This window comes from Toxotes jaculatrix, chromosome 11 (assembly GCF_017976425.1).
Source record: "Toxotes jaculatrix isolate fToxJac2 chromosome 11, fToxJac2.pri, whole genome shotgun sequence".
Classification (NCBI taxonomy): Eukaryota; Metazoa; Chordata; class Actinopteri; family Toxotidae; genus Toxotes; species Toxotes jaculatrix.
Genome location: NC_054404.1, coordinates 18,575,921 through 18,590,184, shown reverse-complemented (window position 1 = coordinate 18,590,184; position 14,264 = coordinate 18,575,921). Strand labels below are relative to the sequence as shown.

Sequence of the window (14,264 nt, the reverse complement as noted above, 5' to 3'; positions counted from 1 at the left end):
ACCAACAGACTTTAGCTGCAGTTTCTCTGTCCTGTAGGACATCCTGTAAAAGCTTTCAAGTGCTCTCAGTTAGAGACTTTGGATAGTCTTGCAGTTTCCTCATCCATAATGAGCAACTCAGGGAATTAGACCTCATCCAGTATATACCTCTCACCTATAGATGCTGAGTTGGGGACTATGTTTATTGGAGGCACAGGAGGTGCTCTGTCTTGTTAGAAAAGAACTCCTGTGTCCCATTGTGTCCAACAAGTCACGGGTCCAGGAGTTGTTTAAGTTCTTTTCAGGCTCACTAGGTTCACTTGAGACTCAGTGGAGAACTGTTGCCTCAGCAGATTTCTCTCCTCACCTGACCATTGATGCATTTTACCTGGAGGTAGAATCTTTTTAAGGTGCTGGAGGAAACCTCGGCTTGGTCCAATTTAACTGCTTACTCTCTCCATGTCCAACATCCCCGTTACAAGAGCATTTTCTCACGTCACTGCTTAAAAAATGACACCGGAAATCAAATACGATTCCCACTCTTTTCAAGTTTGATGGACGTGTGCTCAGGGCTGACATGGAATGGATGGACATCGGCTACATTGCGTCTTCCCCAACAGCTGATGGGGAGGTTTGACTCATTTGTGCATCAGACATCTCAGTCAGACTGTACATCGTTCTACAATATTCAGATGTTCAGCTGTGTTCTTCAGCAGCCTGTTCAAGTTACAACCGACAGCCTGTTCTTCATTTAAAGGTAAGATTTCACCCACACACCTGTCTGTCTGAAGTAAAACCTGATAATTATAATAATTATTAATTAATCACTGTGTATATAAAAGATTATCTTTAACAATTGAAATTGTTTAAATCTACTCTGTAAAAGTGCTTTGTGTGTGTGTGTGTGTGTGTGTGTGAGCACACTGAATGTGCCCTGAGTGTGTTTGTGCATATGCAAAGAAGAATATAGATGTGAACGGATTATATTGTCATTCTTTGGCTGTTTTCACATGACGAGCACTAGGTGTATATATGGAGGGCAAGGGGTCCAGAAGGTGGCGGTAATGCCTGTTTGCCAACTGTCAATAATCCACTGCTTTCAGCTGAAGTTAGCAGTAGTTTCATTCACCTTACTCTGTGTTCTCACACACTTAACTGACGCCACCTGGTACGTGATTGAGTGCAAGAGGCTCCAAGGGTACAAATAGGAACAGAACAGCACTTTGCACTTTGATATCACATTAGCTTAACAACGTCATAGCATGTTTTGTTTTGTACCATTGTGGGTTTGGGACTTTTCTGCTTTTAGATTTTTTACTTTCTTTGTGGCCAAAGCAGTTAAGCGACCGACCACCTGATTTGAACATGTTACAGGCTCTTGCCTTACAGAGTGGATGAGAGGTGATTGTCAAATAGTCAGTTTACTTGTTTGTGTCAGAACAGCATCATCAAGCAAAGATTAAAAGATGGTTGCTGAATACACAAGTTGTATAATATGCCATATCCATTCATTCCTCTGATTTCATGTGCTTCTTATGTATCTTAGATTCTTGTTAATGCAGTGTCTCTTTGTAAATGTAGGCGTACCAGCGCACTCAATGTGCCAGGCTGAAAACCCAATTGACAGTCCTCAGGCTGCACATGGATGTATAACAAGACATGAGGACTGACGTCAGGATGTCAAAGCAGGCGTTCAACGTTCTTCTAAACATTCTCCGACAAGAGAGGTGTCATGGGTGGGGACATCATTTAGAGGAGCTTATTTTTGTTCTTGGCTGGCCTGTGGGGTGTCTTACCAGGTGACAGCACAGGACTGCCAAGGAGATTCGCAGATGCAAATCTAAGGTCATCTTCCTCCCCTGTCTAAACACCTTGGTGGAAGTTGGCTGAGGATTTGGACAGCTGGCACAGCATGAGGCTTTCAGTAAGGCTGTGGGGACCATGAATGGCAGTGACGCACGAATTAAACCACCCAAACATATCCAGTTAGATTGTTTTTTACCACAAGCAGTTTCACTCCATTCAACTTCAAGGCATCTGTGACTCCTCAGGGAGATTTCTGGACATTTTTGTTTGTTACTGAGGTTCAGAAACAGATTTTGTGAAACAGCCATGTGCATTTCAATTTCCTGTACACCCCCCACCGTTGCCTCAAGCTTTTAAGATTTTTGTTGTTAAGTTAATGTTGGGCTGAGTTAAATCCATGGGTTAAAATTTGGCACCAAATAAAAATGAGTGGCAGTTTCATATGTAATAATGTGGGCTGGTGAAGCGTAAACAAATCCATTACGTTTTTACTGTCCCTGTCTGTGTCTTTACTGGCCCTCTCTGTGTGCCTGTCGTTCAGACTGGACAGGACTACACTCATTGACATATGTAATCCACCTTCCACACCCGGCTGACCCCTTATCCACCTGCCACTTTACCCTCTGACCACACCATGTTTTACCCTGAAAACATTTCACACAAAACAACATGCTGAAATCCTTTACTTTTGTTGTCATAAAGATATAAATAACTACATTACTGCCTTCTGTGATTCTTGCTTGTGATGTGTCCAAATGTTTTTTGATACACAAGAATGACATTTCCACACGCATTTCTGTTATTTCTGCTTTTACGCCCACAAATCCCCCTTAAAGCAAACCCTTTCAATATTTATGCCTAAAATCTCAATTCAAAGAGCACTGCACTGAGACGGATGAAAAGCAATTTGTGTCTAATGTCACACAGCTTTTAACTGAGGAATCATTTGATTTAAGGAAACAGAAATTGGTGTGATTTATAACCACACACATTTTCAAACAAATCATATTAAACAAATCCATAAGGTTGATGAAAATACATTAAAATATTTTAACCAAAAAACAACAACAAAAAAAAAAATTAAAAGGCTACTTGTGCTTCTCCACCACAAGGTTCTCCAGCTGATGTTGCTTTTTCTTTTCTCTCTCTTCCTCCTTTTCATCCACCTCCCTCTACCTCTTCTTCTGCATTTATGTAAACTCCTTGAGGGACTCTATCACCTCTTTTTTTTTTAATATATTTTTTTTAGTTTAGGTCTTTGGAAACCCCTAGACAGTTGATTTGGGTTAGTGAGTGGCCCTGGAGCAGAGGTAGTGGGCACCTCATCAGGCTCCCCTGTAACATCTGATGAGGAGTCAGTTGCTGTGGCAATGATGTTCAGAGGCCTGGTGGAGTCCCTCTGCCCCAGAGCCTGGTGCATTTCCTTAAAGAATAGCCAGTTTGTGGCTGTCACCTCCCCACCCTCTGTCCCTGTTTTGGGCGGTGCTAATATCAGATCCTGTGTAAAAGAAACACAAGGTTAGATAAATTGTGTTTGTTGAGAAAGTAACAGCATCTGCCTACTTGCACCTATAAAGTGAAAACATCCAGTTTCTATAAAGAACCATGCTAAGCATCATTCTAGTCTATTTCCTCTGCTTTCAGTCTTCATGCGAAGCTAAGCTTACCTGCTGCTGACTGTAGCTTCATGTTGAACGGACTGATGTGAGAGTGGTGTCAATTACAAGATGTCAAACTGCTCCTTTAATTTATAATTTTTTTTTTCTAATATTCCAGTTTCTAACATTTTTCTAATGACAACTCTCACTTCTTCTCCTAATGTGGCTTTTCCTTCCAATTTTATGTATTAAATTATGCTCTGTGTGTGAGGTGAAGTCAAAGCACGATTACAACGTCGTAACGTATTTTGAAACACTTATTCTGAGAGTGATTGCCCTTTTCATTTGAAACTGGTTTGTGCTACAACTAAAGGTCTTAGACAATCTCAAGAGCCTAGAGGTGTTGAGCGGCTGTCTAAGCCGTAAATTGCTGATTTGGCTACTCCAATTCTATCTTTGTGCCAGCAAATAGTCTGCTCCACCACTCTGTCTCTTTGTATTCCTTACTATTTCTCCTTCAATCTCTCTTCCTCACTGTCATTTCTACCAATACAGATTTTTAGATATTAAACATATTGAGGCCCAGGCTCTCAACATGGATTTGATGGCTTGTAATAGGAGGAATGGGAATTTGCCAACAGTGAATAACCAGAAGACACACTGAACAATGAAGGATGGGAATTTCCCTCCGGGCTCACACAACCTCTGATCCTAATAGTTTTTTATAACTTATAAGTCACTTTTCAATAGCTTCCTGCTATACAATTAAATGATGGGAGTAATAAGTTTGGTGTGGGGGGGGGGTAACATATGGGTGTTATCAGACTGAGGGAAAGGTAGCGATGAACGCCAACCTCTGATCTGGTGGGAAAAGTCTTTTCAAATTCTGTCCCAGTTCTGGCAGATGGTCGGCTCCAGTTTTTTTTTATCCTCTTGGTCTTTTCACTACACACACACACACACACACACACACACACACACACACACACACACACACACACACACACACACACACAGGGTCCTAGTAGCTCAGCTGACTGCCAAATCTGCACCACCTGAGAGAAATGCAATCAAATGTGAGTGGACACAATTCCCTGCATCCTTTTGAATATGTCCCTGGATTGCAGCAGGTACAGTAGCAGTTATACCTGTGAACAGCTCTGGTGCAAAGTGTGACAAACTGAGAAAAAAGGCTTAACCCTTACCGCTTACAAAGGATAAGACTTTCCCTGAGCCTGACTCTAACACATCCCAATACGCGGCTCACACTGTGCGGTGCTTTGCACCTCTGTCTTGAGGACATTTTAAAGCTCCCTGATATTTTCTATTCCCCTCGAGGGGTGAAGGTCACACGCTCTGTCTGATAAGTGATCTATGCAGTGTTAGCGCTGCTCTGTGGCCTCCTGCACCTGTAGATAAATGCTGGGTGACTGTAGTTTAATAATGGCTCTGGGCATTTGGCTCCTGCTTGGCCAAACCCTGGTAGCAGATATACAGTAATGTAAAAGCTCAACTTCTGTTTGGATGAATCTGTGATAGGCTGATGGATGAAAAGACTGATATAGACACCAGCACACACACACATTCTTTTGCTTAGTTTTGTGAACGTGGGATCTTGTCTTAAGGTAATCCAACTAAGATATTCCACTCGTCTGTACGCCTAATTGCTTCGCAGCATATCGAGCCAATTAAGGAGGAATTTCTTAACTTTTTTACTCTGTCACAGTGCCACAGGAGATGTTATGTATTCCCATGGCCACAGCCACAGATTCTGCCCACAGTGCATTGTAAATCAAGAGCCTTCAAATTAGGTGCTGGTATTGTTCTTGGTGCTGTTGTGTGCTAAATCTGCATAGTGTTTCAGCAGGGGAGGTGGTGGGGGGGGGGGGGGGGGGGGGGGGGGGGGGGGCTAGAGATAGAGAGAGAAAGGAGATCTTGAGAAATAATTCAGTTTTATTTCCTTGGCTCTGGCTGTGCTAGAATATGCATCTAGTAGAGATGGATAGGAATTGGTGATGATAAATTGGCCCAATTGCAGAGCTTTAATGAAGAGGAACGCAGAAGAGAGTAAAGGATAAAAAGTTCTTAAGTTAGAAAAGGTCAGATGTAAAGCTTTAGAGCCAAGAGTATAAATAGTTTGCTCTTTATGGAAATGAATGTTGATATATGTGACATATCCTATGTCCACTGAGCATAAATGACCCGTACAATGAAAGTGTTTGCAGAAAAATGAAGCTTCCTCCCATTATAAATCCTTAAAGTTTGATATCCAACATCTTAAGCACTTCACATATTCACCTTCAGACCTGCCTGTTTGTCGGTGAATCGATAATGGTTTGGCTCCTATAGAAGCCTTCATGCCTTTGCTCAATAATGTCTCCACAGGAAGCAAACAGAAGCTGATAACACAGAATGAGGTACTCCCCGGGCAGCCAGTGGGCGGTGCTGAGTTTAGGGTCTTTTGTTTGCCTTGTTTTTATGGACACGTAGGGAGCCCATGTGTTCTGACCAGAGATCGTGTCAGAGGACGCTGGGTCTGAAGACAGTTTACCTTTGTAGAAAAACAGCTTAGACGTGTTTTACACTTCTCTTTATCTCGTCTCATTGTCTCTATAGCTCCTGTTTGTCATGTACAGTATAGTAAACGTTGAAATCTTCTCGCAGGTTTTTAAGCTCAGAAATGAGCAGAAGAAAGAGTTAAAAACAACTCTTTTGGCTGTTAACCAAACATTTTGCTGCATCTTAGTTTATTTCTTCTATAATGCAGCCTACCACCACGCCCCACATTCTTTGTCTCTTTCTTTGAATCAGTGTGATTACAATTATTTCCCAGCGGGATAAATTGGCGTGCATGCTGTGTATGTCATTACCTCTCCAAGCTCTGGCATTAGCTCTACTAATGAGAGTGTTATCCACATTGTCCTTCCCTCCACACGCAGACAAATGCATCCTCTGTCACCAGCCTGTAAACGATGCACTTCCTGCTGCTTTCATCTCAGCCTGTAAATTACAATAAAGTCAAATGAATCCCCTCAGAGGACAGGCACTTCCATCCATGGAATCAAGGATGAAGTGTTGATTAATTCAAACTGTTCTTGACGTCTGGAGCCTGGAGCCCTTAAAGAACTCCTTAACCATATTGGAGTCGTTCTTTTAATAAAGTTTATCATTGGAAAAGAGGAGATGAGGCAAAAAACAAAAACAAAAAACAAAAACCTCAATTTCAATCTTGAGCCAGGGAAAATCCTTTGAGGGTGGTATTGATTTGATGGAGGAGATTTAATACAAATTCTCCAAAAGAAGGAGGAATATTTTGACATGTCCGACAGGCATTTTAATTTTGAGCTTATGAAACTGATCATCCCAAGCAAACAATGTGATGGTGAAAATATCTGAACACAGTGTGTCTGTAGCTGCATCATTACATCACATTTTTCATGTCGGGCAAAGCTGCTGCAAGGACGAGGTGGCCGAGTGGTTAAGGCGATGGACTGCTAATCCATTGTGCTCTGCACGCGTGGGTTCGAATCCCATCCTCGTCGCATTGGATTTAAGTTTGTTCTGCCATGTTTCTTTGTCAATAAGCTGACTGTCCTCATTATTCAGTCCTGCGATTGACCGCTGACCAGTCCAGGTGTGTGTACCTTGCCTCTTGTCAGCTGGGATAGGCTCCAGCCTCGAAAATGGATAGTCCAGAGTATCTTCCTGCGCTGTTTTTAATACATTTTGACCATGATGAGCAGTTATGAATTATTTCTTCTGCATGTGTGGATGTATGAATTTTAAATTTGAATGACCAATAAAAACTACTACACAGAGGAGTAATCACAAAATGTAAATCCACTAAATGACTGCTGAAAAATGTGGTTTGACTTTAAAACCTGACAGAATCAACATGTAATCAACAATAACAATAATCAACATCAACATGTCTCTTTTCCCACTGCAGCAAGTTTGTGCATGCCATGTGCATTCTAATGTGAACTCATGAAAGCAAATATTAAAAAGCTCAATTATATGAATGGAGTTACCTTGGGGGAGTATGTGCCTCAAACTCATTAAGATGTTATGGTGGATGCGAGATAAGCTTTGCTGAGTGACAGGTAGACCACTGCAGTATTAATGACCTGGGAGCTCTGTGTGTATGCTCCATAAGAGAGGAGGTGGGGGAAGTGTCTGTGTACGTATGGTTGTGTCTGTGTGGGTTGAGGTGGGCGTCTGCCTTGACTGACTCTATTTGTCTATGATCTATCTCTCTGATTTAAACCGCGGGGACTAAAACAACATTTCCTGTCACCAGTGTCTGAACACGGGAGCTGATGGGAGGACTAACTGGGAAAATGGAGTCATTTATGAAGCGTGTTGTGTGTCATTAGCATGGTGTAATTTATCGTGCACAACGTACCCCACGTACTGTAAATGTAATGCAGCTGGAGTGAATCATGCACACGGGCTCAGCAAGGTGTAAAATGAGCTAGTACTGATTAAGGCTGCTCCCTTGCAAAAACATCATGACACATGGTTATGAGAGGACCAACAAATAGACTTTCCACAGTGTGTAATATGCTGCAGGTCTTTTAGAGAGATTAAAAGCATATATTTGATTTTGCTGTAGCTTGACAAGAGAGAAAATAAGAAAATGAATCCTTTTTTTTAATATAAAAAAGGAAAGGCTTGCAGAAGATTTGTGTATCTTTCAGCCAATGGTCTTCACATTTCCATAGTTAGATTCACACTGAGGAGCTGCACAGGATCCAGGTTATCCTCACACTTATGATGCCAGCCAGTGAGCAGCTCTACTGGAGCAGAGGTGTGATAAATGCCTTGCTGAAGGGCATATTGTCGTTTGGGAGAGCATTACTCAATCATTATACACACCGTACGCCTAGATTGAAAGAGTCCATCTGGGGAATGAACTGTTGGAACCAAGACTCTTTCTACAAGCTGTAGGCAACTTCTTCACCTGTTGTTATTTATTTGGGTTCTTTTTTTTGTTTGTTAGTAGGTAACTGCAGAAGTAACCCCTGGGGTGCACGTACCACTGGTTGTGAATCACTGATCTAGAAGGTTTTTAAAAGAAAATTATTGAGCCTATACCTCGGCATAATGAATGTGCTGCTGGCAGAGGAGCTGAATAGCAGAGGAAAGACAGAATGACACAGGCCTTGGAACATGCCAAAGATTTAAGATATCTTTCTGTGTTCTGGCCTTTTTTTTTTTTTTTTTTTAATTTTATCTTTCAATGGTCCCAGAATTTGAGCCCCTGAGCGTGCAGCTGTACTTTCCATTTATTTTAAACTCATGTAGGCCACTTCTTCAGTCAGACAGAGCGAGATTAGAATTTCTTTTTTAAATACTTTCTTGCATTTTCTTTTTATAAGACAATGTCTTCAAACAGTCCACTTCTGCTGTGAGTTTAATGTTTTAAATATTTGGAGCTCTCTGTGGCCCTAGGAGATCTCTTGTAGCAGAATTGCGTAATAGAGCTGTGCATTGAATTGTTTTAGAGAGCAGTGGCAAAAAGACTTTGTTGAGACAACAGGGAACAAGGTTATATCTGACAGATCTCTGGGTGGCTGGGCAGGGCTGGGGGAAGCAGGAGCATGCTAATTGGTTCCCACTCAGTGAGAGTGTGAGACAGCAGGGAGCAGCCTCGCTTGTGCTTAGAACAATCAACAGGTCTTCTTTTCCTGAGAAAAATTCAGGTGATGTCTCGTACAGTATATGGTGCGCTGCTCTTTGTAAAAGCATCTGCTGAAACAAATAACTGATCAGTGTACATTTGTTCTTTGCTGCAGATTCACAGAGTTTCTGGAGCCCTTTGAGAGGGTGATTCAACCAGAGGAGCTTTGGCTCTACAAGAATCCTCTTGTCGAGTCAGACCACATTCCCAAGAGGGTCATGTTTGTAAGTACCTTCTCTAATTATGCACTCCTCTTATTACAGACTTGATTGCCACTAAATACTTTATGATTATTGCATTCTACGTGAACCACATCCTCCGCTTAATTCTTACTAATCTGTGTGGTGCAGAAATCCTTCAGTTAGGACAATCAATGCTGTGAAGCCTCTTCTTTCCACTGCTGAGGTGAGGCCTGCATGCTGTTGATAGAGAAGGACTTCACAGAATTGTGGTGATTAGTGCTTCCAATGTAAATATCATCTCCTCTTGGACGGAAGTGGGCGGTGGACGGTTAAGATGGATTTCTAACAGATACAGGATGGTCTGAAAATACTTTTCCTCTGGCTCATACTGTAAACATTGAACAAATAACCTAAATAATATCTTGGCAAACATTTCTATATCCAGCACATACAGGAGCATCTGTGCTGATTTTGTTCCCTGCGCAGTTCTCGACAAACAATCACTGGCTTCAATACATTTAAAATACAACATACTGGTCATTACAGAGCTTATTCTTGTGAGTCACACATTGTTTTCAGACTCAGATGGCAGTCGTTAGATGGTCCTATTTTCAAAGAATGATTATGGCAAAATATGACAGCACCAAGGATGCCAAAACCAAAATAGCTTCTGTAAAACCTGAAATACTTCATTCCAACTTTTCCCATCTGCACCTTCTAAAGACATGAAATTTCTGGGAAGCAAGTTTAATATGATATATTTGAATATTTTGGGGAATATTCGCTTTCTTGCCATGAATTGGATGGAAAGATTCATACCGCTCTCATGCCTGTGCAAAATGGAGGAGATGATTTTAGTTTAGCATAAAGACAGGACACAGGGGAGCAGGAGGCTTGGCCCTGTCCAAAGTACACCTACCAGCATGTCACAGTCTCACTAATCACCACATTCTATCTCATTTGTTTAATCCATTCACAAACAGAAACGGGAAAACAGCAAATAGTTGTGTTTTTTATGGGGGCATTATGTGCTCTATTTCTTAGCAAACAGCAGCCTGGCACTGTGACTTTCTGGAGTGTTGTCACCGACAAGCCACAGCAGCCGCCCGCAAAAATATATAGAACATTTGCAACAGTAACTTAAAACAGAAATTGTGGCCATGTAAACCTGATTATCCAGGCACTCTCAGCAGAATATGAAGCAGAGCTGCCTTTTAAAGTTGCTGTAATATGAATATCTTCTAAGTATGTTTGCACAGGGGTTAGAAATTGAGGCCTGATGAGTTATGTACGCTGTACTCATGATATATATATTTATATATATGTATATAAAACCTTTTTCCACCACATCAAACAGTGAGCAAACTATCTTTCACAGGTTTAATGTGGAGTTATATTAAACTCAGGTGTGCGATCGGGGCTTCTTCTCTAATGTAGCATGGTGGCTGCTATGTGGCAGCAATGACATTTTTTGTGACAAATGGAACTTGTAATGGCATTAAGAGAACCTGCAGAACACTGAAAACCCATTTCAAATGATTGTACAAGAAATATCTGTTTTGTGAATTAGCTGCAAGGACCACAGCTTCAATTAATCATTTCACTGACAGGTTGTTTAATTCTGTACTGCAGGACATTTATGTCTGCACGCTAACTTGTCAGAAGACCTTCTAGTAGGTGCTTATTGTTTAATCAAGATATTAAACCAACTTAACAGGCACAGACTCGTCTGCCCATTGTTTGTTTAGCTCACCTCTTTGCGAACTGTCAGTGCTTTGCTGACCGACGCTGCACTCCATCCTATGCTCCATCACACACATCAGTCACCTCATTATGTACAGAAACAGCAGCAGAGCAGCTGTCAGTCATTTCAAGCTAGAAATAATGGCAGCTACTGTAAACTTTAGTATATGTTCTGTTATAGCCTTCCCCCTCTCTAAAAGAATGGCTGAATAACTTTAATATCTACAGTAGACACTGTATGTTGAAACTTAGTTTGACACCACTTCATTATGTTCAGAAGCCTTTTTGTCAATGAATAACATATAATGAATAAAGATTAAAACATTAACAGATTTGGATTTGCTCATAAATTTAAAAAAACAAAACAAAACCCTGAGCTTTAAATTGCTCATCAAAAATGTATTATTGATGGTTATTATTGTTATAAACACTTGATAGTTCATTAGTCATTGAAAGCCTTGGCCGATTAAGAAGAATAGTCTCTCTCTCTCTCTCTCTCTCTCTCTCTCTCTCTCTCTCTCTCTCTCTCTCTCTCTCTCTCTCACACACACTCACACACACACACACACACACACATAGACAAACAAAAAAACAAGAAGTTCCTGCTGCATTCATCTGTGGTACACAATGTCAAAAAGCAATAGATAAATCCTGGAGCTTATCTAAAGCTTATCTGCCCTCTATTATTTCTATTTCCTTTATCAACATGCTTTATAAAAACTGTTGACAGTTTATATTAGCTTCAGTGTTCATGGATCTTTACTGATGACAGGCCTCTAAATAATGAGTGGGAGGGAAAGCCCCTCCCCCCAAACTATGCCCCTCACCCACCCACTGAACCCACGTGCCTCTTAGTGAAAATACTCCCAGTGGTGACATGCAACAGTCAGGCTTCTTCAATGTCATTGCTCTGACAGTGGCCCCGAAGGTGTGGAGAATTTATCTGGCCATTAAAAATAGTCCATGGAGGGGATTTACATGAAGCTACATTATGTCTCACTGCGACCTTCATTAAGATGTACACTGTATTAGACTGCATGCAGGCTCAAGAGTCACTCTTGGATATTCTCGTGGGAGTGAAAGGAATGTTTTGAGTGCATATTATTTATTGTTGGGCCCAATGATTTTTGAGTGCAGCACTTCTAATCAGTATAGCCAAAGGTTGAACTTGCAGAATGTGTACACAGTGTGACACAGGCAATAAGAATATAGCTCTCAAATCAGAAGTCATCTTCAAGGAAATTATTTCTCTTCTTATTTCTGCAAAGTTTAAGTAATTAAAGAAATAATGAACATGTTCTGAAGAGATATTCAGGAGGCAACAAAAACTGAACACTGACTGAAAACTATTTGTACTAAACTATACATAAGGAGGCACTTAGAGGACACAGACACAGATCAATTATTTTATGAGTTTACACGTGTAAAGATGTCTATTTACTTTTTCACCCGTGTGAAAGAGAGTTTTGTTATTCACATAACAAGAGACCCGTGACATGTAAAAAGAAAGACTCTCCAGTAGCATTTGCATAATTTAAAACAAGGATTTCAGTTAAACTGATGCACATACAGTATGCAGCCTTCATATGTGTGTGTTCATTAAACATGCTGGAGCATCTAGAAACTTATGTTAGGAGGGCAATTTTATAAGTGTCTTTAAAATACCACAAAACATAATGAGACAACATCAATTACACTGTCAAACCTTCTGTCTTCATCTTCATATGACTCTTCACATCTTTGACAACTGTATTATACTCTCAGGACTGCCAGTGTATAATTCTAGCTCCTGTAGAGCAACTATAGGTAAAATACTGTTAGAAGTTGTAAATTAAAATGTCCATTTAAGCCACAGCCACAGCTGCCAAATCAGAATCATTCAGGGTAGCTGTTTCACGCTGCATAAATTCTGAGGAGACGTGAAAGCCTCAACCTGACAGAGAAAGAGGTGTTTTCTTCTCTCACTGGATTCCCTCACAGCCTCAGTGATAAACTGTTTTGACTGAAAGGTCTCTGATACACAGGGTGCTTATTTTTGGCAAATGTGATAGATGCCACGAGCTCCTGAGTTGCAGCTTTGTTGCTTCAACCATGACTGTGTCCATGTCACAAGGACATTCTGGATGATTTAATTTCAAATACTGACAGTAAATTTTTAGGTCACTGATAACTGTGAATCAAAGTGTGATTACACGTCCATGCCCAGCTACTTCAAAGGGGAGAGTGAGGTGCAAAATTAGTTTATAATTGGGCAGAGATACACTGATGTACACGTGGCTGAACTGATGAACAGCACTCAAGGGAAATTTAATATGTGTGTCATGATAATGGAATTGAAACCCAGCCTTTGTTATTACTACCTCTGTTGCTTAAGGAAGGAAAATATATTGAATTTGGGCAGAAAGTAATTAATATATTTTGGGGCATGACTAATTACCTAGGTGCTGAGGACGCCCAAATCTCTTATCAAGTCTCTGTGCAGGCAGGAAACCCCAGTGAACAATAAAGAAGCTTGTTTGGCTCCTCATTTTGCCTTGTTAAAATTAACTCTGAATAATGGATGGGTTCATCACATTTCCTGAGGCAAAAGTCATTTTGCGATTAACCTGTCTGGAAAGCTGCACCTTTAATGTCAAAACAATAACTGTACTTTTTTTTCCCTTTCTTTTGTCTTGATTTCCTCACAGGCAATTTCATTCCTTACCCCACTGGCAGTGATATTCGTGGTGAAGATAATTCAGAGGACGGACAAGACAGAGATCAAAGAGGCATGTTTAGGTATGTGCAGCCAATTACTTGAAATGTCATGACTTTGTTGCTGTTAGTCACAATCCCTCCAATGAGAGATTTTAAAACGACGGCGTATATGTTGTGGGTGCTGCCCCCCACACACACACACACTTACACACTATTACCTGAAAGCATGGGCTAATTGGTCACCAATCAGAAGTACTTTAATGTGCTTAATGGTGCAGATCTTTTAACTCCATGACTTTTGTTACAGTCAATATGGTACCACACAAGTTCATCGTACTCGCAGCACCTAGAGTGTTTACACCTGTTTAAAATTTCATGCTGTTTGTTTAGTTCTGAAACAGCATCTGGACATTTCTCCTGCACTGAATTTCTTTTTTTTTTTTTTCCTGTTTGCCTTTTCCCCCTGGGTCGACAGGCCTGCGGAGGCTTCGGCACATCAGAGCGCGTTAAGAAAGTTTAACACAAATCCAATTAAACAGACACACAGAGATGAATCGAGGGGAGAGAGGGTGGTTT

The 14,264-nt window shown here is 40.9% G+C and overlaps 1 protein-coding gene and 1 non-coding gene across 2 annotated transcripts in view; both read left to right on the top strand.

Annotated features, from left to right (window-relative positions):
- plpp4 (phospholipid phosphatase 4) overlaps positions 1 to 14,264 on the top strand; it is a 43,376-nt gene that overhangs the window by 15,891 nt on the left and 13,221 nt on the right. The window contains exons 2-3 of the mRNA XM_041050153.1: positions 9,182 to 9,290; positions 13,679 to 13,769. Of these exons, the coding sequence (XP_040906087.1) occupies positions 9,182 to 9,290; positions 13,679 to 13,769 (200 nt within the window). The remainder of the gene's footprint in view (positions 1 to 9,181; positions 9,291 to 13,678; positions 13,770 to 14,264) is intronic.
- Positions 6,844 to 6,925, top strand: trnas-gcu. Its single transcript has one exon. It is a non-coding gene; the product is annotated as a tRNA-Ser (tRNA).